This window comes from Magnolia sinica, chromosome 4 (assembly GCF_029962835.1).
Source record: "Magnolia sinica isolate HGM2019 chromosome 4, MsV1, whole genome shotgun sequence".
NCBI lineage: Eukaryota > Viridiplantae > Streptophyta > Magnoliopsida > Magnoliales > Magnoliaceae > Magnolia > Magnolia sinica.
Genome location: NC_080576.1, coordinates 66081239 through 66108815, shown reverse-complemented (window position 1 = coordinate 66108815; position 27577 = coordinate 66081239). Strand labels below are relative to the sequence as shown.

General features: G+C 39.0%; 1 protein-coding gene across 3 annotated transcripts in view; it reads right to left on the bottom strand.

The window, feature by feature from the left end:
• Positions 1-14152: 14152 nt before the first annotated feature.
• The window catches only part of LOC131243179 (probable protein phosphatase 2C 60), a 32743-nt gene continuing 19318 nt past the window's right edge, over positions 14153-27577 (bottom strand). For 2 of the 3 annotated variants that reach the window (XM_058242327.1, XM_058242328.1), the window contains exons 4-5: positions 24278-24514; positions 14153-14802 (exon numbers count right to left, since the gene is read on the bottom strand). In XM_058242327.1, coding sequence (XP_058098310.1) covers positions 14530-14802; positions 24278-24514 — 510 coding nt within the window. In that variant the 3' untranslated portion in view covers positions 14153-14529. The remainder of the gene's footprint in view (positions 14803-24277; positions 24515-27577) is intronic. The other variant, XM_058242329.1, reaches the window with a different exon arrangement.

Genomic DNA, 27577 nt, shown 5'->3' with positions numbered 1-27577 from the left:
CCGCTATTCCAAATATTTATCACCCATTTAACTATCTTAATTTAGTTATTAAATATCTAGTTGAGTTAAGTAATGCCTTGGTCAAATCTCTCATCCAACCCGATCTAGTTGGATATTTGATCAAACTTACTTTTCGAACTATTGTTAGGATCATCTGGTTAAAGTGATTGCTGAGATCTATGGGAACCAAATGTGGAAAAGTGTGTCGAGAGCAATAAAACATGGGTCCCAGTTGATGGATGGTTTAAATCGATGGTTATCTCTTTTATAGCATAATAGATATGGACATTCCATTTGCTTAGCCATTGGTTGAATGGTTGATATCATCTAAACAAAGAGATTCTTGAGATGCACAAGCAATCAAAACTAAGCCAACATGATGGATGATCTCGGCAAGGTATGATAATAGACGATTCATTTTCTTACTATTGATTTGATTATTGGAATTATCCAGTCGAAGTGATTTTTAAGAATTACAAGAAATCAAAGGTAGGTCGCACATGTTGGACGACCTAGAATAATGATGCAGGGATGGACATGATGAGGTCGATCACCGTCTTCCTCAGGGGATAATTACTCCAAATCCATGGAGCTTTTCTCTGGACTCCTCACAGAGATTCCTCGAATCCACGAGGAAAATAGGGAAAATAGAAATAATTTCTAATAAATTGATTGATGATAAAAATGAAATTACAACCCTCTAAATAGTAATCTCAAACCTAGGAAGAAGTTTCAAAATCAAACTCGAACTTAAACTCCCAAAAAACGTAACTTACTATAAATAGTAAACTTATTATTTATAGATGATCATGATTTCTACTAGACTTCATGGTTTTTGGCCAAAAATAGTAACTTTCCAATTTAGCCTAACCATGTTATTCTCCTAATTTTTAAAATCCCTTTTCATGTTGGGCACGACTCTTAAAGCTCAAAGGATCAAGAGTTATGATTGAATTAAAACTTACTACTTTCAACCGGCGATCTGATGGAATCTCACAAATCTAGCTTGGGCAGCCCGACATAGCAGGGTTGGTTGGTTAAAGTAGCTTCTCCTACCCCATAACCATATGGTACGTCAAATAACTCATTCCGGTTTGCAAAATATGCTTGTTTTAGGGTTCTGATGGTCCTGATGACTTCCGCCTCCGACTGGGCCTTCTCTGGTCCATCTTGGCCATGAAAGTATCCACGACCTGCTCTACATCAGTCCCCTCCACGTCAAAAGAACTCATCCTTGAGTTCTCATCCCACTTCGGTTCATGATACTCGATCAGGTCTGTAATGCTGAAAGTACGTGAGATCTCCATGTCATCTGGAAGATCGATAATGTAAGTGTTATTATTGATCTTTCGAAGGATCGGTACCAGTCTAATCTTCTTATTCTTCAACTTATTATGGGTCATGATAAAAAATCTCTCATTACGTAGATGGACCTAACATGGTCACACACCTTGAACACCTTTTGTCTCCGATGCTTATCGGCTTGCTCTTTGTACTTGTTGTTTGAGGCATGCAACTTGGCTTGCACATTCACATAAATGCCCACGATTCGGTCTGCCATATGTTATGTCGACATGCTCATACCTGAGATTTTGGGCAAAGGAACCAAGTTAAGTGTGTGGCGGAGCACTCGACCATAAACAATCTGAAATGTGGACTTCCTTGTCGAGTGATTCACCATGTTGTTGAATTCAAACTCTACTTGAGACAATATCAAATCCCACTGCTTCGGTTTTTCACCTAAAATACGTCTAAGAAGGTTTTCCAATTGCGATTCACAACTTCAGTCTGTTCATCGGTCTGTAGGTGGTAGGCACTACTAAACTGAAGTTGTGTACCAAACTAATTTCACAAAGTACACCAAAAGTGGCTACTGAACCTCGTGTCACTGTCAAAAGTAATGGTCTTGGGAACCCTATGTAGTCGCACGACCTCTCTAAATAATAGATTCACCACGTGTGTTGCACCAAGGTTCTTCGTACATGGGATAAAGTGCATCATCTTTGAAAAATGATCTACCACCACGAACATTAAATTCATGCCGTATTGTGTTCGTGGGAAACCAAGCACGAAGTCCATAAATAAATTCTCTCAATGGCTACCAGGCACAGGTAACGGGGTGTAAAGGTCTGTATTCTGAGATTGCCCATTGGAGGTCAGACAAACATGATGGTGCTGCACTGCTTTACCCACGTCACATACTAATTGTGACCAGTAATACCACTCCTTCATAAGAGCCCGCATCTTGTCTCGCCCAAGGTGTCCACCAAGGCCACCTCCATGTAGCTCTTGAATAATCTGCTCCCTTAGATAACTTTGGAGGATGTACAGTCGATTCCCTTTGAAGAGGAAACCATCTTGCATATGTAAGTCACTGGGATGACTTTCTTGGTACATCATTCATGCATCCTCGAAGTCCTCATCCTCGACATACAGCTCCTTGAGACAGTCAAAGCCCACCACTTCATTGCTCATTATAACAAGTAGTGATGCACGATGACTAAGTGCATCAGTCACCTTGTTCTGCTGCCCTGACTTGTACTTTAGAAAAAACATGAATTCCTGCAAAAATGCAACGCATCTATCATGCACACGATTCACGTTAGCTTGACTATTAATAAACTTTAAGGCTTGATGGTTAGTGTAGAGAACATATTCTCTATAAATCAGATAATGTCGTCAATGTCGTAGCGCTTGAACAACTGCGTACAACTCAAGTTCATATGTCAGCCACTTCTTTCGGGCTTCGTTGAGCTTTTTACTGTAGAAAGTTACTGACCTGCCTTCCTTTAATAGGACTCCAATTCCAACATATAAGGTGTCACACTCAACCTCAAATAGCTTGTCGAAACTAGGAAGAACCAAGACCGGTGTTGTGGATAATCGATGCTTGATTTTAACAAAGCTCTTGTCAGCCTCATCAGTATACTAAAATGAATATTTTTTTTCATGCAATCTGTAATGGGCGTGACTATAATGTTGAAATTTCATACGAATCGATGATAGAAGATCTTCAACCCATGAAAACTCCTAACTTCATGAATGTTAGTCGAAATTGGTCATTCCTTGATGGCTCGTATCTTTTCACCGTTCACACGGATGCTCATAGATGTCACAACAAACCCTAAGAACAACTGGTTGTCCGTTCAAAATTGTACTTCTTCAAGTTGATGTACAACTTGTTAACTGTCAAGACTTGTAGCACATTCTTGAGATGTGCCATGTGCTCTGTCTCACCTTAGTTATATATCAAGATGTTGTCAAAATATACTACCACAAACTAGCCAATGAATGGCTTCAACACTTGATTCATCATATGCATAAAAGTAGTTGGTGTGTTCGACAGACCGAAGGGTATGACTAGCCACTCATACAATCATTCTTTGGTCTTAGATGTCGTTTTCCACTAATCACTGGGCCGAATACGAATCCGATGGTACTTGCTCCTCAGATTGAGTTTAGATAATACTTTGACACCTTATAACATATCAAGCATGTCGTCCAATCGCGGTATTGGAAACCGATATTTAATGGTAATCTTATTAATTGGCCAACTTTGACACACATGCACCAGCTCCCATTTTCCTTAGGCGTTAACAGCGCTGACACGACACATGGGCTCATTCTCTCTCTCAAAAGACCTTTACGAATCAATTCCTTCACCTGCCCCTGGAGTATCTCACACTCTTTCGGGACTCATCCTATAGTGGGGGCAGTTAGCCAAGCTAGCCCCAGGGACAAGGCCTATGTGATGTTAGATGTCTCGCATGGGGGAAATCCATCAGGTAACTCTTGAGCCCAGATTTATTTAAATTCATTCAGCAACGACCTTAAATATGAAGAAATGTTTAAGAGCTCTGATTCCTCGTCCTTTACCACCACGGCGCAAACCTTGCCAGTTTTCTTGGATTCCTCAATGAAATCTAAAATGGTCAGGAGGGAACTCCCCTTCACTTTAGAAGCTTCAGGGTGGTTCTCTGGTGCCATAGGGGTAAGGATCATCTTTCCATCGTCCTTGACGAAGACGTGAACATTGTCTTATCCTTGGTAGATCACATTACATTTTGATTGCCATAGTTGACGGAGTAACATATGACATGCTTTCATGTTAACCACCTTACAAAGTACTTGATCCTAATAATTTTTACCAATTGAAAATGAGATAGTAAATTATTCGGTTACCTTGGTCTCGTTCACTTTTTTTTCAGCCAATCGAGTAAGGGGAATGATGTTTTGTTGTAGGTAGCCGCAACTTGTCCACCATCACCTTCGAGATGATGTTCTTGCTACTGCCACTGTCTATGATTATATCACAGACTTGACTTTGCCATTGACGGTACACCGCGTAGGGAATATATTATGTTGTTGCGGGTACACCTCCTTTCATAGAGTGTATAATAATACCTCACGACCAACGATTCGCCATGATTCTCGGCCAACCATTCTTCGTCACCATCTCCTTCCTCAATGACTTGTTCATCTTCATGAAATCTAAGGCCTTCTTCCACCGCATCACCTTCAATGCCCCCTTCATTAATAACCAAGTGGGCTGCGGGGCATCGAGGGTAGGTTTTTAATAAGTGGCCCAGTTGACTACAACAGTAACAATTGTTCAGCCTTGGCCGACCATAAGGATTTTGAATCCTACTCAGACCTGCTGTTGTGGGTGGCCCACATTGAGGGTTAAATGGACCACTCTCTATGTCACGATTTATTGTTATAAGAGGTTGAGGACGTCCTCCTACTGGGTCTTTTCCTTTGGCCAGTGTTAAGTCCCGCGTGGGATCCGTCATGGGGGGCTGAGTCAAAGGATAAGGCCGAGTATAGACTCTTACAAGTTTGGTTTCCGCTCTACCTGCTAAGTGAACCGCTTCATACACGGTCTGACTGGTGCATCTGAACTCGATCTTAAATTGTTGATTGTAAATCGCTTATGAACCGTACTACCTTCTACAATTCGGTATCCGACAATTCATTCCGCGTTACCAATCACTGAAATTATTCAATTTAATCTATGATGGTTTGATTTTTCTGTCGATAATTTTGGTATTGCTGGAATAATACATGCTCGTAATTAGTGGGGATGAATCGTGATCGAAGAAGGCGTCTCATCCGTGGCCATGATCGAATGGGCGCCTTGTTCTGTCAGGCACGTGAAAGTAGTAATTGCTCCCATCATGCAGAAGCACTATATTTTAATTTGAATGCTACTAATTTCATATTTTTATGTTCCGTCTGTTCCGTCACGTCCATGTAATCAAAATATTATTCTACTTCGTTTAACCAATCGAGAAAATCTTCTATATGAAATAAGCCATTAAAATTAGGAAGTTCGACCTTACCTCGATAGTCTCCTTCAGCACGATGCAGTTGATTGCCTCCATAGACTGGTCATCAAGTAAAGCCATCATCGATGTCCTCGTCATTGGAGCTCGACTCATCTGGGGTAGGGGTGTACATCGAGTCGAACTGAGTCAAGCTAGCCTTAGCTCGGCCACTAGCTAACCTCAGCTCAAACTCGGCTTGGCTCGGTTTCTGTCAGCAGCTCTGGCCAGTTCGAGCCTAGATCGAGCCGAGTTCGCCTGTGCAACATTTTCACAAACACCTGGACCGTACCTTCAAAATCTCACTGTATTTAAGACAGTAGCAATGGTTTTACAGGTATTTTATCGAACACCTTCTAAGTAACATAAAAATCAAGAAAAAAAAGGGTATTGGTTTCATATACATACCTTCCTTGCCACCGGCCACACTTCGTTGAGTCATTTCATCAAACACTTGGTGAGCAACATCAATATCAAAATAACTGAGTCACCGAACTGGTTTGATCCGAGCTAGGTTTGATCCGAGTCAAGTCGAGCCGAGGCCAGCTCGAACTCGGCTCAAACTCATTTTTGAGCTCAAAAAATCAGCTCGACTCGGCTCGAACTCAACTTCAACTTGAGTCGAATCAAGCTTTTTCGAGTCGAGTTAAGCAAGCCAACCGAGCTAACTCAGTTCGTGTACACCTCTAATCTAGGGTAGCTCTACGATTCACCTTCAGTAATGCCCTACAAAAATCGAGGTTGTGTCATACAACAATCACGAGCGGGTAAACATCACCTTGGGCTCGGGGTGAAATTAACGTATCCACAAGACGGTCGAGGGTTGCCTGCAGCCCTTGCATGGTCAACTGACTCTCTTGATGAAAATCTTTCATTCTTTTCAAAAGATTACAAATTCCTAGATCACCGTCCATAGGATTTTGGTCCATGCTATCATTAGCTGTCATCAGCCCGAGAGGAGTCCTCACTCTGGTACAAATTGACACAGGGATGGACGTGATGAGGTCGATCCTTAGAGATAACTACTCTAAATCTAAGAGCTTCTCTAGACTCCTCACAGAGATTCCTCGAATCCACGAGGAAAGATAGAAAGTAGAAATAAATTCTAATAAATTCAAAAATACATTGATTGATGATAAAATTGAATTTACAATCCTTTAAATACTAACATCAAACCTAGGAAAAAGTTTCATAATCAAACTCCCTAAAAAAACATGACTTACTATAAATAGTAAACTTACTATTTACACACGGCCATGATTTCTATTAGACTTCATCGTTTTCAGCCAAAAATAGTGTCCAATTTGGCCTATCTACGTTATTCTCCTAATTTTTCTAAGCCCTTTTTATGTTGGGCACGACTCCTAAACTTACTATAAATAGTAAAAACGAAATTAAAATGGATTTTTGACCGTCGATTTGATGGAATCTTGCAAATACAACATGGAAAACCCGGCATAGCAAATTGGTTAGCCAAAGTAGCTTCTCCTACCCCAAAATCATATATGGTATGTCGAATAATTCATTCCAATTTGTGAGATATGCCTGTTTTAGGGTTCTGATGGTCCTGATCACTTCCACCTCAGATTGGGCCTTCTCTGGTCCATCTTGGCCATGAAAGTGTCCAAGACCCGCTGTACATCAAACAATAATTAAACCATTTATAATACTATTGCTATTGATAATTTGTTGGTTCTCTGGACCTTAAAAAGCCAATCTAGGCCTAGCCTAAGCTAGGTTTTACATTACAAGTGGCCAATGCAATGTGTGTACCATCTTAGGTGTGAAATGTGATTAAATTCATCTTAAGAGGTTATACTTGAATCCAAGTATGGATCGATCTATATAGTCTATCATAGATATTGTACTTGAGACATTGTGAATTTGCATTAGCCAACTTCAGATGAAAGGTCGGGCTTGAGATTCTTTATCGATGAGAATTGTGCTCACAAACGATCATAAACTTTTAAGAGTACACATATATGAGGTTGCCATTATACTGGATGATTACATTAGCAATGTTGGCCTCGCTTCGAGCAATTTGAGCTGGATACTCATCTCAATACATTCGTGGGAATAACCCTCAGTAGTAGTTCTCACAGTGAATAGAGAATCATATTGAAAGAATGCTTTAGGTCCGAATGTTTTTGTAAAATAGTTTTTTTTTATAATACCAAAGAGTATGAGAACTTTGAGGACGGAGCTTCCTTGGAGTTGTGTCTTGATTTCTCTCCTGTCCATGTAAAGAAGAGGTAAGCTTCATCCCATCCTCTTCCTTGTTGCTTTAAATATGAAATTTTTATATTTTCATGTATGAAGCCTTGCTTGGAATTGGTTGCTTGGAATTGGTAGCATCAAATCAACTAATAAACGCATGTGGTGAGTCAATTCTCCTAACACCATCCATTTTATTGAATATTGATCTGACAATTTAGGTAGTCCAATCAAAGGTGGGCATACAAGATAGATGATGCAAGTCGACAATAAAACATTTCTAATATAATCAATCTAGATAATAATCAAAGGTTAAAACGACTAGCCAAGGTTATCTTGAGAGGCACAAATAAAATGTTGTGCTTACATGATGATTTGTCCAAAGCACTGATCAGACCATTTTCCTATACATAATCAGTACGGATCATCCATTTTTTTTACTGTTAATTGAATGATTATGATCATTTAAGCAAAAAAAAAACTTTAGCCGGACAGGTAATTGAGGGTGGTAGCCAGCCAAATTTTGGATTGTTTAATCAAAACATTTTTTTAAAGTGATTGATTGGATCATTAGAGTGGTGAACCCAAAGAATTTCAAAAAGCACAGTTAATCAAAGGTGAGACCTACATGATTGATAGTTAACACTCTCTTGGCCATTAGTCTGATGGTTTGGATTATCTTATCAAAATGACTATTCAGAGATAGAGGTATCAGAGGTAGGTTAGATGATGGACAGTCCATATTGGTGATTGTACTTTTTCTATTATTATCAAGTTGAACTGTCCATTTTATTGGCCATTTATCAGATAAGAAAAGATTAAGTGTGGCAATGGATGGGCTGCGATTTTCCCTATCAGGGCCCTAATACCTTAAGCCCTTGTCATAGTCCAGCCCTAGCTAGGGCTGAAAGTTGGGCGGGTCAGGTTGGGTTGGGTTGGGTTGGGTTGGGTTGGGTTGGGTCGGGTTGGGTTGGTGCTCAACCCTAGTCCAACCCAAAGTTCCTATACCTCAACCCTAACCCAACCCAACCCAACCTCGGGTTGGGAATTCTCAACTCAAGCCCAACCCAAGCAGTCTCAGTCGGGTTGGTCAGGCGGATTCATGCTACTATTTGCATTATTACATTAGTCTATTATATTTCAATACAAGTCTTATTTTTTGTACCTCTGATTTTATTAATTATATATGTAATTATTTATCATAAAGAACTTCATTTTTTTCTAAATAAACAAGCTAAAATATCGGACAACCACTCCTTTAAAAGTCATGTTGTGTAGCACGCAATCTATTTGGGAGAGAAATTTGGCATACCTTCTCAGCTTGGGTCATTGGAAATAATGCGGACTAATGAGACCTGACGACACTGGAATTTCCCATGCCTTCAACACAGACGATCCACACTCAATTATATATCAATCGGGTTCGGGTTCGGGTTGGGTCGGGCAACCCGAGACCTCAACCCAAGCCCAACCCAAGTTTTATCGGGTTGGTGTTTATATAACCCAAGCCCGAGACCAAACCCAATAAATTCTGTCCGAGCCCAACCCAATGTTGGGTCGGTCGGGTTGAACTCGCCTGACTTTCAGCCCTAGCCCTAGCCCCAGCCAAATAAGTAAAAGAGTTAAGTGAACAGGTCCAATTTAAGAAATATTTTTGGGAGACCCAATATCCACAATAAATGGTTGGATCTTTGAAACAATGACCTGAATCCAATGATTGATTTTAAAATACATATGTATGTCAAAGGAACCATTGGCAAGTGTCATTGGAATAGTTAGAACAGTGGCCTAGTTAATGATGGAATTAGGCCATTGGGCTGACGGGACTATTCATCACTGGCTTTGACCCAGTCTGGCCAAAGCGTTGGGCCTAGATTTCATGCCTAGGCCCAGCCCCTGGGCCAAAGCCCTAGCCCTAGAGAGATGGGTTACCTAGGGAAGGCCGGGCAGCCTGGCCCATTGACATCCCTAGATTGGATCATTAGACTAAATTTATTCTTGAGAGGAGTAATCAAGGGTTACCCATGATGGAGTCTCCAGGTTGAGTCATCAGTCCTTTTCTAGACACCATCCATTTTCCTGCACATTGATAGGACCATTAGCTAGGGCTGAAAGTCAGACGGGTTGGTGCTCGATCCTAGCCCAACCCAAGGTTCCTATACCTCAACCCTAACCCAACCGAACCCAAACTCGGGTTGGGAATTCTCAACCCAAGCCCAACCCAAGCGGGCTCGGTCAGGTGGATACATGCTAATATTTTCATTATTACATTAGTCTATTATATTTCAATACACATCTTATTTTTTGTATTTATAATTTTATTAATTATATATGTAATTATTTATAGTAAATAACTTCATTTTTTTTTCTAAACAAACCAGCTAAAATATAAGACAACTACTTCTTTAAAAGTCGTGTTGTGTAGCACACAATCTATTTGGGAGAGAGAAATCCGACATATCTTGTTAGCTTGAGTCATTGGAAATGATGTGGACCAATGAGACCCGAAAGCACTAAACTTCCTATGCCTTCAACACAGACGATCCACACTCAATTATAATTTATAAGTAACTTATATATTGATCGGGTTGGGTTGGGCAATTATTGGGTTGGTGTTTATATAACCCAAGCCCGAGACTGGACTCGATTCATCGTGCCCAAGCCTAACCCAATGTCGGGTCGGTTGGGTTGAACCCGCCCAACTTTCAGCCCTACCATTAGCATCACTTGATGAAAGCGAATTAATCTTGAGAATCATGGTTAATCAAATGGATAGACTTGATCGATAATTAAACCTCTTATATTATAATTGATATGGATGATTCATTTCCATAGCTATTGGCCTTTTTCATTAGGATGTTTCCATCACTGTAATTCTTGAAAGACATGGGCAGTCAAATGTGGGGATCATCTAATGGACAATGCATGTAGCTGAAGAAAACTTTTCTACTGTAACAAGTTAGACCATCCCTTTTCATGACCATTGATTTGCTGTTTTGGTTCTAATGATAAAAGAGATTCCTGAGAGGCAAATGTCAGCAATTTTGGTAGGTGTTCAAGAGTCAAAGAAACAAATTGGACGTGTAAGATTTAAAATTGATAACCTGGGTATCTACATATTGTTTACGAGCTAGGAGTGTTTGTTCCATAGGGAAAAGACAGAATAGCATACATTCGAATTTAAACGAAATTCCTCTCTCCAGACTGTGATATAGAGCTTCCAATGTTTGGAAGGCCATCAAGGGTGTGAAAGAGAGCTCCAAGAAGTGGGTGTGTTTTGCAATAGAAAATGGGGAAATGGTGATTTTTTAGGATGACGTCTGGCTCAACGATAGATATCTTCACGTCAAATTCCTTAGGTTGGTGCAAATAGCTTCAGATGCCAAGTCAAATGTGGCCGATTTTGTTTTGGTTGTGGTCTAAATTCTGTGTAGTCTCCTTCCTGTAGAAGAAACTTTTCCGAAGAGTAAAAGGAATTCTTAAAGGTGGCGAATAAGCTTCACGGAATCTGCTCAGTGCTGAAGACGAAAGACTTTGTGTGGAGGCTACATAAGTTAAGCAAGTTTTTCGTCCAATCTTTTTATAGATTCCTCACCACTGAGATTGTGTTTGGAAGCCCAACTCCTACATTCATGTCGGCTATGGCATTCCTCCAAAGATAGTGGCTTTTGTGTTCTTGGCAAAAGAGGAATCGGGTGCTCACCATTGATAATTTTTAAAAGAGGATGATGTGCCTTCCCAACATGTGATCCTTGTGTTTCAACCACTTATTTATTCATTATCTGTTCACTAGATACATTTGGATGGTATTTATTCATTATCTACATTTGGATGGGCTTTTTAAAGATGTTCAAGATTGATTGGTGATGTTGAGCAGTATTGAGGACCTCTTTCTCACATGGCACGGAGGTGGCATCGGCAGGATTGGGAGGAAGCTGTAGAGGTTGTCTTTATTAGCTATTCTTTTATATATTTGGGATGAGAGAAATAACCACCATTTTAGGGATAAGAGTGCTCTATATATATATATATATATATATATATAGGGAGAGCTTTGTTCTATGTAAAAGAGTGGGCTTCCATTTTGAATAATCCAACTAATTGTATCTCTTGAGTGGATTGGGCTTCCTCTGTATGTTTGTTTTGAGCCTTTTTCTTTCCTTTATTTAATAAAATGTCAATTAATGCCTTTAAAAAAAGGAGACATACCACAAGCCATTTGTTACATTTATATATATTAATGATACGTCGTGATGAGAGTTAATAGGATAGTTGAAGGATGAGACATCAGTTCCATGCTCCGTGGATACCACAATGCTGTTTTGTAATAACTCAAGATCATGTAAGTTGGTTGAACGTGGTCTTGGATGGCATTGACATGCATAAGCTTTGGTAGGAGCACATGGATAGATATAATGCTGTTTGTATAGGGACGAAGCGGTGGAACAGACGGTCACCAAGGAGGAGATCCATGTCCTAACTCTCAAGTTATAACTTAGGGGTGCATGTCAATGTACTCAGGTATACCAGCAAAGGGGTTCACCCAGTGGGACTGACCAATCTAAAATGTTTCTAGAGCAACGGTCTATTTCACCAGTGAGCCAAAACAGGAAAAATGTCTGCCGCACTGCATGATCTAACCGCTAACTAGTTTAGTCTCAGAGCCATAATTGTACATTTGCCAACTACAACACTAATGTATAGTATCATCTCACATGGGAGACTTCGTGAATGGTTAAGATTGCCATAAGCTTGGCCTGACCTGTACATTCACATGCTCAAACACACGAATTTTTTTCAATCAACCATAAGGATTGCAACTTGAATGTCAAGGGATAGACAATGTGTTGGGTTCCTATTATATAATAAGGATGGGTTCAATGCAAACCCAACTCATTTATTAAAGGGGTTGAAAAGTCTACAAATAGGCCATATATATATATATATATATATATATATATATATATATAGAGAGAGAGAGAGAGAGAGAGAGAGAGAGAGAGAGAGAGAGAGGGGAATCCTAGGCACCTGTGCGCACCTTTACACATGTCATGGGCACATAATCTGAACGGTCAACATGATGCAGCACCCCTTGTAACCACACAAGCCCAACTTTCAGCCTGATACAAAACTCTGGTGGGTCATGGCTAAAAACAGTTTCCTCCATTGATTTGCATCTCTTTTCTATGGCCCACTGGAGTTTTGAATCAGGCTAAAAGTTGGGCCCATAGAGTTTCAAGGGGTGCCGCATTACATGAACTGTTCAGATTCTGTGCCCATGACACGTGCAAAGGCACGGACGGGTGCTCATGCAAGGTGGGCAGGCGAGCATTCCCCTCTCTCTCTCTCTCTCTCTCTCTCTCTCTCTCTCTCTCTCTCTATATATATATATATATATATATATATATCAACACCTTATTGTGCAAAGATTCCAAAACGCAATCATAGCCGTTCCTTGCATAGTTGGTACCTCATGTTAGTGTACAGGTATCATCATCCCTTGCATGATCATTGCCTACAAATAAATTTCTAATAGATGATGTAGATCCTAATGAATTGCGGTGACCCAAATTCAGCACACACGACTCTCACTGGGGTGCATCCAACGAATTGGGATCAAGGCTCAAGACCACTCGTTTAATGTGTGGCATGCAAACAGCTCATGTTGCAGTTGGATGACCCAGCATCAATGACACAAGACTGCACGAGTCCAACACCTCTTAAACCCACCAAAAGAAAATTTTCAGGTATCTATAGAAAATGAAACAATTGAAGAGGTTTGCTCGAATACATCCTTCCTGACTTGTTGCAACACAATGATCGATAGCTCAATTGGTAGACTGAGTGAAAGATACCTTCTTTCAACACTAAGGTCTTGGTATCGATTCCCTAGTGGGGGGTGGCTAACACTGAAGTGTGAACTGTGACAGTGGGTGTACTAACAAGCTAACAAAAAAAAAAAAATTAAAAAAAAAAAACACAATGCATCAGGACTTTAGCCTTTGAATCTGGGTCATCATAAAATGATCTAAACCGTTTATTTGGATTATTTCAACAGTCAGATAATTTGCCCAATTTGCTTTGAACACAAACGGTCACCATAGCCTTTGTATAATCAGTGGGTTGAGAGGGAAGCACTATGAAATAAACAGTTTGGGTCATTGAAGAAGCCCTGTATCCAACGTTTGCAGTCCTCGAGTATCTTATCCTAACAAGTTAGGACATCTTCAAGCAAACCTCACAATTGAAACAATATGTGCACTAACTATCATGCATGCTTTCATAACCAAACGTCCCAGTGGGTTGTGAACATGGTTTTAAGACTCAGACAAATCGATGCAACTTGTCTGAGTCAACTCGGACTTGGTCCCCCCACCATGACTTGATTCAGGACCATGCAAGTGGAGTCAAGTTGCCAAGTCTTTTAAACATGGTTGTGGAATTGGGTAGATCAACAAGGCAGGGAGAGCACTCACGACCTCGATTACAGGTGTTGTCCAGCATGGTGCAGCAGATGGCCTGGTCCTATAGAAGAACTCCTTGTTTCAGAGCCTAAACTTGTCAATCAACACCCACAAGGGTTAAAGGAAGCTAACCAAGAAAAGATGAGGAAATAAGAAAAAAGAAAAAGCGAAGGAACTTAAATTTCCAAAGGAAGGTGCTTCACACAATTTACAAAGCCAAAGACCCCAAAAGAAAAACGAAGATGAATAAGTAGAGGTACTGCTGTCCTAGGAGATGTGCTTTTACTGTCACTTTTAAGCTCTTTTCCAGCTGTTCATAATAAACTAAAAGTGAAGTAACAGTACCTGCTTATAAGCATGAGAAAAGGGCTTTCTCTACATATCAATGTTACAGTGTACATTAAAGAATGGGAGGCAGAGGCCACTCCATCTCTTCCTTCATGGATGCCATCTGACTGCAAGTCAGGTAGGCACAGGGCATCCAAATGGGTCTTGATTAGGACAACAAAGAGAAGAGAAGCCAACCTTCATAAGGTGGTACTAAGTTCCGTGGGAGTGACACAACGAGCAAGAGAATTCGCAGGTAGATTGACCCCACCCCCTCTCACTGAAACGGTGGGGCCCTTGCTCGAACTGGCCTTTAATACAAGATTAGAATCAAGGAACACGATAATGACTGTGATGTCATCATGAAAGTGCCGACGGACCCCACGATCGATCTTCTTCAAGTCAGAGTACCTCATTTCTCTTTTCTTAGCTGCTTCTTGCAGTGCAGCTTTCACAATCCTCCGAGCAATTCCCTGCATGAATAGCACAGTTACAAAAGAAAGTTTCTTTCAAGATTATAAATAAAACGCGCATGCCAATTCAAAGATCTGCAACTAGGACTTGGCCCTGAATTCAGTAGAAAAGGCTTGGGTCAAGTGGACCAAGTCATCAGTAGTGCTTGAACATAGTTGATGAAAGCCAGTGTGAAGTGGGGGAAATATGCTTGCTGCAAGGATGCGCTTCATTGAATTCATGCGAGTTCCACTTCCACGAAGTGTGCACTGAAATCCGCACCATAAATGGGTTACTCGTGCACAGTGCTAAATCAATTTTCTTAGCCAAAATGTGGGTGGGCCATAGCTCATATACCAGCACAATCAAACCATGGTAGCCATGATCACCACCTGCAAACGGGCTGTTATTTACTCAAATGAGCAAACCATGAACAAGCAGTACAACCAGGAAAACTTGAAACAGTCATATTGTTGCGATTCTCCCATACCCATGATTTTTGTGGCATGTCACATCCAAATGGTGGCCAATCATAACCATTTTCCAAAGCAAAAACACATTGCCACATGCATATGTGGGACAGCACTCGTTGAATTTCACCAGTGTGCTTCACAGTAGCAGTTCCCAACACTAAATTTTTATCTTTTCCAAAATAAATAAAGAGAACAGGCACCCTGTGAAAAGAAAGAAAGAAAAAAACCATAGATAACCAAATAATGGTCTCCCATAGTGTTGGACTGCCAGAACAAATCTGGTGGACACATTTGTCAACATGGCAATCACCAAAACATCATACTAAAAATTTTGTGCAATCAGTGTGCATATAGTCAGGTGTACGCATATCTCCCACCATCCAACAGATGCAAGTGGAAAAATTAACATGGATATCAAAATGAACTTTAGAAATTTCAAATTTAAAACTGCTTATAGAATTCTGCCATCTATAAGTGAGATATAATGAGTGGAGCAACTCTGTGTGTTCTCTGTGTGCATTGTAGTCATGCTCTTTTGTATATTAGATATGGAATCGGATCTGGGAATCATCATCTCCATCGTCATTGTCGTCATCCTCTGATTGTCCCAACTACTTGGGGTCGGCTGCACGAATCACATTCTGCAATCTCACTCTATCGAGGAACATATCTTCGGTTAAACTATAGGTCATATAGTATTTTCTCAGTACCTCACCCAACAGCCTTATGGGCCTTCCTCTTGCACTTTTAATGACTTCAATTTGAATAAACTTACTCCTAACAGGCAAAATTTTTGGTCATTGTTGCACATGGCAAAACCACCTAAGTCTACTTTCTCTCATCTTATTACCTATTGGTACCACACCTAAGTTCCCCGGAATGCATTAATTTGTTAATTCTCTCCAGATGCACATTTCCACTTTCTCCACCCAGCATGAATTCTAAGAGTAGCATCCTTCTCAATCTCTCCACTTTCATGAATTAGCGACCCAAGATATCAAATATGGTCATTTTGGGGTACTTTTGGGTTAGCAATTTTAACTAATTCCTCATTTCCACTCCAATGGCTACTAAACTTGCATTCTATAGACTGTTTTAGTCTGACTAATTTTAAAACCCTGACATTCTAAAGCATCCATCTCTAGTTCTAGCTTTGTGTTTACCCCCTTCATCGTCTCGTCAATCAAAACTATGCCATCTACAAACAACACACATCACGAAACCTCTTCTTGTAAATGCCTCGTTAACTCATCCATAACCAATGCAGAAAGATAGTGGCTCAATAATGACCCATGGTGTAAACTGTAAAGCATATAGTAATTGGGAACCAATTTTTCTCTCCACTAGTGGTCTTCACATTCATTACCACTCCCTCATACATATCCTTAATCACAGAGAGGGGTCTGCTGTTTGGAGGGCCATATCATCTTTTGAGCCTCTTCAGTAGACACATAATACATAAAGTGGGGTACAATGACGAAGTCCAATTTTGGGAAGAATAGTGAAGTGATGCCTATTTCCAGGAAATTTGAAGTTTTATATTCGAACGCACTACATAAAGATGTGTGTGTTCAAAGATTTCTTCAAGAGAAATGCAAGGAAAGTAGTGTAGTGTGTTCAGTTCAGACATAACTTATGTAATGAGGGGATCAAAATGCAGGAAATTCTGGAAATGTGTGCATATTGTCTTTGGGTATTGATAGATAATTTCGGGGTCCCTCCCAACTTGAAACTGATATAACTAAAGCAATTCCAGTAGTGCATTTGCCATTGAAGTTAGGCGTTTTGCTGGACAACATCTCCCCCTTCCCTCCCTCTCCAGCTTACACGGAAACTGATGTAACTGAAGCAATACCAAGTTGTATCATGATACTTGAAACCCAATGTGCATGGTGCAACCTCCTTCATTGGAAACCAAACCCAATGTGAGCTGAGTAAATATCATCGCCGTACCTTTACACCATGTGTGGAAAAAATGTAGTCTAGCTTCTTCTCTAGTACATTTAGATGTTTGGGGGCTAGTTAAAATTCCTAGCAGGACAGGGCATAAGTACTTTGCTACATTCATTGATAATTTTTCACGTATGACTTGGATTAATTTAATGAAAGAATGATCTGAATTATTCTCTATTCTTAAGACCTTTTGCATGGGGGGAAAAATCAATTTAATTCAAAGGTGTGTACGTTTCGTTCCAATAATGCTAGGGAATATATGTCAGATTTCTTTTGTTTGTATTTCTCTGAAATAGGTATATTGCACCAAACATCGTGCGCATATATCCCACAATAAACTGGTGTAGCAGAATAGAAAAAATCATCAATTGCTAGACGTAACTTGGCTCTTACTACTTCACATGAATATTTCCATAAGTTTCTAGAGTGATGTGGTTCTTACAACGTGCTTCCTGATAAATCGAATGCCCTCGACTATCTTAATGGGTAAATCACCCCATGACATCTTACTTCCAGATGCTCCATCGTTCTCCTTGCCTCCCAGAGTCTTTGGATGTGTACGTTCTGTTCATGAGTTGGAGTCAGGCCATGACAAATTAGATCCTAGAGTCATCAAATGTGCCTTTCTCAGATACTCTAAAGAAGCTATCATTAGTACAGCCCTTCACTTCAGAGATAATACATGTGTGCAGATGTAACTTTTTTCGAATCCACTCCATTGTTCTCAAATGATAATATATCTCCTGAAATAGGAGCTATCCCTATACCTGTTCCAGCTGAGTGTTAAATTTCATGGTAACACTCGAGAACTTTCAATACTCGGGTATTGAAAAGTTCGGGGTGTTACAATCTACCCCCCTTAAACAAAATTTCGTCCCCGAAATTTTATTACTTTTATCGTTTGCATTGATTCATTATGCTTAAGTTTTCACTGTATTCCTCGTGGGGTGAATATATGTCTAGGTGTGCGTATAATTGGCTACATGAAATCAAGACACTACAATCTACCCCCCTTAAATGAAAATCTCGACCTCGAGATTTATATGCATGTAATCATTTTATTTATTTATGTATTTAATTTTATTGCATTTCACACATTAGTTCCCCCACTATATATATATATATATATATATATATATATATATATATTGGTGTTTTGGAGCAACACAGAAAAATGGTCATAGTATGGCTAATTCTACTTGATCAGTGCATTGAGTTCATTGGTAATCGAACGGAATTGGTATTCGGATCAAACCGCTTATAACTTGCTTTTATATGGTTCCGTAAGTCCGTGGTCCCAATCGTTCTAGATTTTTGGGGAATATCATGTATATATGCATATTTTTTTTCATTCTATCATAAAATTGCCCTAGGTTTCACAAAGGATAGACACAAATGATCCATTCATTGTTGAACCTAAGCTTTAATGTCATCATTTATATAAAAGGTTGTAAATTCCTAGAATCGTTTTATATTGACAGCTTGTCACTCTCAGAATTTTAATTTCTAATCCATACATCCAATTTACTCGAAATTTGAAATTAAGTCGTTGACTTATACTTTAGCTACAGAAAAATTCCCAAGGTAGGATTCTATGGTTTGGGGAGTGTTTTACCCTTGTGAAGTGTATGAAAACTTGCAATGACCTAAGTGATTTATTGGAAAATTTTGTCTATTTTTTATAACTACTGGAGATTTCTCAACATATCAGAATTTCGTTGAAATATTCGAAAATTCTAGAAAAATTAGAAAATCTCAATTTCTATATGGGTGACTTGTTCTTCTTGATTGTAACTCTATTTAAGGATGAATTTTAGTTCAAAACAAGTTTAATCGGAATTTTGGGGATTTGTTCCAAGGGTACCTAGTTTCGTAGTTCGTAAATTCCACATCTAGCAAGTTTGATGGGGAACCAGAATATGGGTTTCTAATTCTTCAACATCCTAAATTCTTTGGTAAATAATCCTAAGTATATGTAGCTAATTCATGATTCTATCTTAGCCACGTAAAGCTTATGATGGTCCATTCCCTCAGGCCCGGTTAATCTCATTCTCATGATCTGATACCAGCTGTAACATCCCGAATTCTCACAGCCCGAGTACATGCTCATGCTCGAGAATTCCGGGTGTTAATAATGTAAAAAATGGATGCTTTAAAATCGCAACTTGTTTGTAGCGTCCTGATTTCATGTAACCAATTATACGCACACCTAGACATATATTTACCTCACGAGGAATACAATGAAAACTTAAGCATACTGAATCAGTGCAAACGATAGAAGTAATTAAATTTCGAAGGGTAGATTGTAACACCTTGAACTTTTCAATACCCGAGCATTGAAAGTTCTTGAGTGTTATCATGAAGTTTAACACTCGGAACTACGAATCTAAGTATCCCTAGAATAAATCTCCAAAATTCCGAATAAACTTGTTCTGAACTAAAATTCATCCTTAAATAGAGTCACAATCAAGAAGAACAAGTCCCCCACATGGAAATTGAGATTTTTTAATTTTTTTCCAGAATTTTCAACTATTTCAACGAAATTCTGATATGTTGTGAAATCTCCAGTAGATGCAAAAAATAGACACATCGGAAAATTTTCACCTTCCCCTAAAATTTCATCTCGATTGGGTCTGTACAAAATTCCATAAAAATCCAACAGTAGCAAAATTGAGTAGAAATTACTACTAGACTGCAAGTTTTCATACACTTCACAAGGGTAAAACACTTCCCAAACCATGGAATCCTACCTTGGGAATTTTTTCGTAGTTTTAAGTATAAGTCCAGGACTTAATTTTTAAATTTCGAGTAAATTGGACGTATGGATCAGAAATTAAAATTCTAAGAGTGACAGACTGTCAATATAAAACGATTCTGGGAATTTACAACCTTTTATATAAAGGATGACATTAAAGCTTAGGTTCAACAATGAATGGATAATTTATGCCTATCCTTTGTGAAACCTAGGGCAATTTTATGATAGAATGAAAAAAAAAAAAAAATATATATATATATATATATATATACATGATATTCCCCAAAAATCTAGAACGATTGGGACCACGGACTTACGGAACCATATAAAAGCAAGTCATAAGCGGTTTGATCTGAATACCAATCCCGGGCGCTTATCAATGAACTCAATGCCCTGATCAAGTAGAAATTCAATACTCACTAGGAATAGATGATCAATCACCAACTTTTGTCCAACCATTTGCTTATCCTGACTACACATTTCTCCAAAAATTGGACCCTAATCATTAAGTGTGGACCGTTAATTGAGATCAAGTCATTTTGGCACCCATTATGAGAATTTTAAAAATAGGTCAATCTAAATTTCGGATCACCAAGAAAATCATATACTCCAGCTCTATTCGATGACCTTGCCACACTGGACGAATTAGATTTAAAGAAAGATCGCCATAAAAGGTCGTAAGTGGGATGTGAAACACACCCCTCTCATACGTCCACTCCTTCTATAAAAAGGGTGTACGTTCCCTTCTCCACTCACACACCACCTCCCAAACGTCCAAGGAGGAGAGAGAGAGAGAGAGAGAGAGAGAGAGAGAGAGAGAAGCCTAGACGCCCATCATCCTCTTCTCCACACGTGTGGTGTCTCTCTCTTGCTCAAATGTTGTCATGATTCATCTAGAAGCTTTCTTACATTGATATCTATCTAGGATTTAGATTTAAGGCTAAGGTGAGGGTTTCCTTTAAAGCTTATACTAATTTGAGTTAATATGATTTCTCTTATTTTTGCATACTTATGTATTCTTGTGATTTTCCATACAATTGATTGATTTACCACTATCAATTATTTATCCTTTTGGGAATTATAGTTAATGTATGATTTTAATTATGCGTGATCTTTATGAATTTATGTGGGATGATGGATACAATCCTTGTACTTTGCCAATTTTGAAAGCGACGCATTGTTCCACTCTATATTGAGTTTGCCTTTTACTCCTCCTCTTATTCTTGTTAAGTTAGCATATTTGCTACTCTTCTTTTTTATTGAGATAGCTTAATGCTACTTTTCTCCTTTATTAGGTTAGCCTTGTGCTACCTCCCTTTATAGCTTGGGCATGTGTCCTGGAATTCCAAAACTCCTATGGTTCAATTTATTTCCTATTTGGTACAAGTGATGTGTTAGAGGTCTCACATCTAATGATTCATATATTTTATCACGGACGTAATGCGCTCTGAGTAATGACCCTCTTGGTCGACAAGTAATTACATGGAGTTTGGGTAGTGGTGCACAAAATGATATAAATAATCCGCAATGCGTGTTACATCAATTCCGTGATTGGATGTCGCAAATAGTCGCTACATGAACAAATCGTGTCACGTAATTTATCTGATCCGTGTGTTGTGTCGTCTTGAGGTGTTCATATAAATCTACGGTAGCGTTAGACACGCCAACGAATCTCCATAGTATGGGATGCGGGACGAGCTAGGTTTTCTATTAATTATATTCCACATTGTGATGACCATTACGTATGATGGACCGCACACACTTTGCTAGGCATGCATTCATATATATATTGGTTGCATATACTGATACCACTCGTAATGGTAGAGTACTAGACGTATCAAAACCCTCATGTTATTTTTATTTATCTCTTGAATTATTATTAATCTTAAAGGATAACCATCGCTATGAGTTGCAGATAAATTACAGGTTGATGTAACGGACGACAACCGTTCTGTGGAAGACGGGTTCGAATAGAGAGGAAGAATAGTGCACGATTAGCTTTATTTATTTTCCGCTGCAAACTTTGATAATGTAATGAGCTCTCATTGAGAGGGCATTTGATAATTTGTTGAATTCTTTTACTCTAATGGAATGATAAATACAGTTGATTTTACCATCGTGAATGGTTACCTTCGTGAATGTAATTAGATGTGATTTAAAAAATTAAAAAATTAAAAAATTAAAAAAATTAAAAAAAAAAAAAAAAAAAGACAAGGTGCGATTTTGAAGCATCCAATTTTTACATTATTAACACCCGGAATTCTCAGGCACGAGCATGTACTCGGGCTATGAGAATTCGGGACGTTACACCTAGTGCATGTGTCCAACACTGACAGATGTGCCCATGTCGAAATTACATTAGTAGCCAGCTAGCCATCCAATTTCAAAAGTTTTTGTTTGACCCAAAGCCATGGCTCAAACTATCAGCTGAATTGAAAGCGTTCCTTTGGTACAAGTGCTTGAGGGGTTTCCGTGTCCTTATTCTCATTTGTTTAATTTAGGGCTTGTTTTTCAACTTACGCTGTAAATGCATTGTAATTAAGTCATTATAACTTACACCCAAAAGTTGAGGTTGATAGCTACCGTGTTTGGGCAGGTTTCAACTCTTAAACAGAGGCCCTAAAACGAAAAGTGCACAAAAAGTGGGGCCCACCATGATTTATATGTCATATCCATGCTGTCCATCCATTCCGCCAGCTCATTTTAGGGGCATGAGCCCAAAAATGAGGCAGATCCAAAGCTCAATTGAACCACAGCACAGTACATAGTAGGAATTGAACGCCTACCATTGATAACTTCTTAGGGACCAGTGAAGTTTCGAATCAAGCTAATATTTTTGTTTTACCTTATCCATGTCTGTATGACCCTATGAACAGGTTGGATGACTAATAAACATCACTGTGGGCCCTAGGAAGGTTTTAGCTTTCAACGGTTGAGGTCCATTAGGACCACTATTTCATGTGGTGTGGTCCACATGAGCTTTGGATGTTCCTCATTTTTGGGCTCATGCCCTAAAATGAGCTAGCGGAGTGGATGGACAGCATGGATATGACATATACATAACGGTGGGCCCCAAAGCTTTTATCATTACCAAAACACATGGAATTCACTGACACGGGAGAGGAAAAATGCAGTTGTCAAGGCAGCATTTCTTCAAGCAAACGCCAGTAAGAAGTAATTATTACTCAATTACAAGTAATTACAGGGGATTTGAAAAAAAAAAAAAAAAAACAGGCCCTTAGTTCCTAGAGAAACGAACTTAGCAGCTGCTATGTTAGCCAAAGGTGTAGAATCTCTATATGTCGGTGGCCCCTTTTCTCATATCTAATAGTGTTTCTTTGCCTATCAAATTTTATATATATATATAGGGAAAAGGTACTATGGCAACTATGCGCTCGACCTCACGATAAGCTCCCGTGAGGTCCAGCTGTGTGGGCCCCACCATGATGCGTGTCGACCATCAACACCGTGCATTTGATGGGTCCCCTCTAAATTATGGGATATCCCAAAAATCAGCCGTATACGGAACTCAGGTGGGCCATACCATCTAAAATCATGTGAAGACACCGTTAAAACATATAAAAGCACTTGGTGGGGCCCAACTGAGTTTTGAATGCTGCTGAAACTTGGTCTGAACCCTCTTCCAAGTGGGACACACATAATGGATGGGCTGGATTTGCAAACCACATCTCGGTGGGCCCAAAAAATGATTATGAATGTTTTAATGGTGCACGGCCCCTCCCCACTTCTCTCTGTGGCGTGGCCCACACAAGTCACGGATTGACTTGATTTTTGAGACCTAGGCCCACGATGGAATGGTGCATCTGACTGATGGGGTAGATGTTCAAAACGCATCACGGTGGGGCCCACACAGCTCGACCTCATGGGACGGACTCGTGAGGTCGAGCGCATAGTACCTTTTCCCATATATATATATATATATATATATCATGTGGGGCCTCAGTGTTTTCGGGGAACTGATATGATGCGCTTTCACATGTATAAATGATGCATGCCTAAATTGATCAAAATTCACACCAATACAACCAATACATATTAGCTGGCCAATACATGCTCTGATACGGATGTTTTGAACCTTGCTTAAAATAGCTATTCACCAAAATAACAGTAAGATAAACTGCACCAAAAAAATAAAAAGAAAAGAAAGAAAAAGGAATCTCTATTTAGTGGTTACACCAGGTTGATTTGGCACATTCTACCTAAGAAACACATAAAATTTGTATGGCTTACTTGAAGCAACGACTCAATCCTTTTTCTTTTGATCAACAGCAGCAGCACAGATAGAAAACTTACACTGCGAGGATGATTTTGAACAATGTCAACTGCCTCCTGATTGCTAAGATGCTCCCAAAGCCCGTCAGATGCAAATATAATAAATTGATCCTGCGGCTGCAGTGGGTGGACAGATATCGAAGGTTCAGAACTCAGTATTGGCCTTCGGAAAGGTTCACGAAGGCGGAATTTAACATACAAAGGCTCTCTATTGAATTCAGCCTTTTTTAGGTATACATCACCAATAGATCTTGACACCTGTAACATCAAATAGTTGTTGAGCACACGAGGACACAGATATATATATATATATATATATATATAAACCTAAAACAGAACAAACAAATCAGAATGTGCCTGCTGCTAAAACTATATTCAGAAAAGACAACTGCATTCTTTAAACAGCAAGGTCTCCTGGCAAACCATCATTCTTGTGATCAAGAAGGTTAAGATGGCAAGGCATAAAAGAGGTCTTCTGGCAGGTGGCAAGGTTTCAGTTTCATTAACCAATAACCAGAATTACAGGGTCCTGCACACCAGCAAACGTACAGTTTACTGATAGAAGGGTTCTTTATGGAGGCGGATTGCGTACTGAGTTACTGTTGAGCCCACCGTGGGTGTATGTCTTATCCACGCCGTACATCTGTTTGTACAGATCATTTGAGGGCATGATACCAAAATTGAATTGTATCCAAAGCTCAAGTGGACCACACCATAGGAAACAGTGGGAATAATGATGTCCACCATTGAAACTTCCTAGGGCCCACAGGGATGTTTAGTTGTCATCCAACCTGTTCATAAGGTCACACAGACATGGATGAAGGGAAAACACAGATATCAGCTTGATCCAAAACTTGGCGTTCAATTCACACGGTTTCCTGTGGTGTGGTTCACTTGAGCTTCGGATATGCTTCAATTGTGGGATCATGCACTAAAATGAGCTGGTAAAACAGATGGATGACGTGGATAAAAGACATAAATCATGGTGTGCCCCATACGAGTTTTAAGCATACCGAGTTACTCAGTATGCAATCCGCTTCCGTTCTGTATAGGTGTAGGCCATGGTTCATTGGTTGCAAAAATTGATTTGAGGGGCCCCCAGTTGGAAGAAGGATCCTTGAATCTTCCGGATTGGACAATCCCAACCACTCAATTGGGACCACCCTTTTAGAACTTTGGGGCATTGCAATCTGAGGCGGGGCCAATGAGAGTCATAAGATCCATAGTCCGGACAACCAAACCATAAGCTTCCTTCAATCTTTTTCCTTTTTTTCTTTTTCTTTTTTAATGTTTTATTTAATTATTTCAATTAATAGGCATCCATTGATCAATGTTGGAAAACCATATGTTCATTATCATGCACGAATCTATCACTCATCCCTAAACCATAGATAACGATAACATAATTCTTTATCTTCAAGAACAACAATCGATGCAAAGCATAGCAAGTTGGGAAATAATAGCATAAAAACACATCTACATTTGCAAAATTGCACAACCTCCAGTGCTAATGGTATCTCTTCCTTATCTGTTAATGGCACTAGATTTCTACCAGCCTCTGTTATCCAGTAAAGGCTTCCAATGTCCCTCTCTCGATAACCTCCACTTTGATTCTTTCAGTTCTGAGTTGGCTGATTCACTGGAAGCTCCTTTAAGCATTGAAGAAATTTGAGGAAGCTGCACACGATTTGGGGGGTGATAAAGCCCCCAGTCCTATCTCTCAAAATAATAATAAATAAATAAAGCCCCCGGTCCTGATGGGTTCCCTATAGCTTTCAATCTTTCTAGGACCTTATTAAAGTTGATCTAATGGGGCGAAGGCTTCAGAAATCTGTTCTCCTTGTTTTGAGGGTGAACCTCCTCTCCTTTTTTTTTTCTTAACGTGAACCTCCTTGTTTACAAGTTCTTCCATGTAATGCCGTAGCTTTGCAACTCTTAAAAGAAAAACATTATCTACTGATCCAAAAAAAAAAAAAAACAGAAGCGTGATTCAATGCGTGTGACGTATCCGGAATGCAGTTTGATGAGGATTATTAGTAACGCATGCTAAGATTGATGAGGCAACACCACAAATAGTGAATGCAGTATTGATAATATTGGTCAATATTATTGGTATCACAGTGGGCCGATACAAAATCCACATGTAGGTGTCGAATTTTAGGATATCACTAACAATATCGCGCAAAAACGCAATGTATTGCCAGTATCGCGATAACATGTGATATATTGTAAGGCCCCTTTCATATAAACTAAAGGTGCTGACAATAATATAGTCGATGCCATCAATATCTGTCAATATCAATGGAAACCGGTAGTCTCCTTAAAAATTAGAAAAAACTATAAAAAAATCTCGGTTGTTCTAATTTCTTCGACTTCTAAACCCTATCTAACGTAATTCTGACCACACCCTTACAAATCTTTGGAGGAAAAACAGAATCATTTGGACAAATCAAAATCGGAGTCAGTTTGGCACCAATTTCAAAACAGTAAAGATTTTATTTATTTTTTTTCCATTTTGATTCCTTTTTTTTCATTTAAATCATTTGGAATCAGTAGAAATCAGTTTCAAATTCATGCAAAATCATGGATTTAAAGCTCCAATTTGGCGATTTGGGGAAAATGGAGGAATTTGGGGAAAATTCAAAATTTTCCTAATTTCATCCATTTGAATTGCAATCTGACTATGGAAAAATGAAATCAAACATGTAATAGGTTGATCTACAGATTAATGGTTGTTGGTGATTTTTTGGAAATAAAAAATAAAAAATTAACTTTCAATTAAAAATAACATTTTTTTCAGAAATTCTAGTTTGATCATCTCCATTAACTAGCCCCAATTTGCAAGTGTTTAAATGTATTTGCTAATAGTATGATCAAATACAGTCTAATTTTGGGATTTGGGGAAACTGGAGAAAATCCGAAATTTTCCAATTTCGCCCATTTCAATTGCAATTAGACTGTGGAAAAATGAAATTGAACATGTTGGAGGCTGATTCACATATTCGTCATGGTTTGATATTTTTTAAAATAATAAATAATTTTTATTTTCAGATATTCCAATTTAATCAGCCTTAATTAGCCCCAATTTGCAACTGCTTAGGAGTGTTTGTTGATGATATGATCAGATATTCTCTCATTTGTAGACATTGGGGAAATTTGAAATTTTCTCAATTTCACCCATTTAAATTGAAATTAGACTATGAAAAAAATGAAATTAAACATGCTGGATGCTAATCTAAAGATTCATGGTAGTTTGGAGAATTTTTGGATAAAAATTAATTAATTAATTAATTAAAAATATTTAGAAAATAATAATAAATA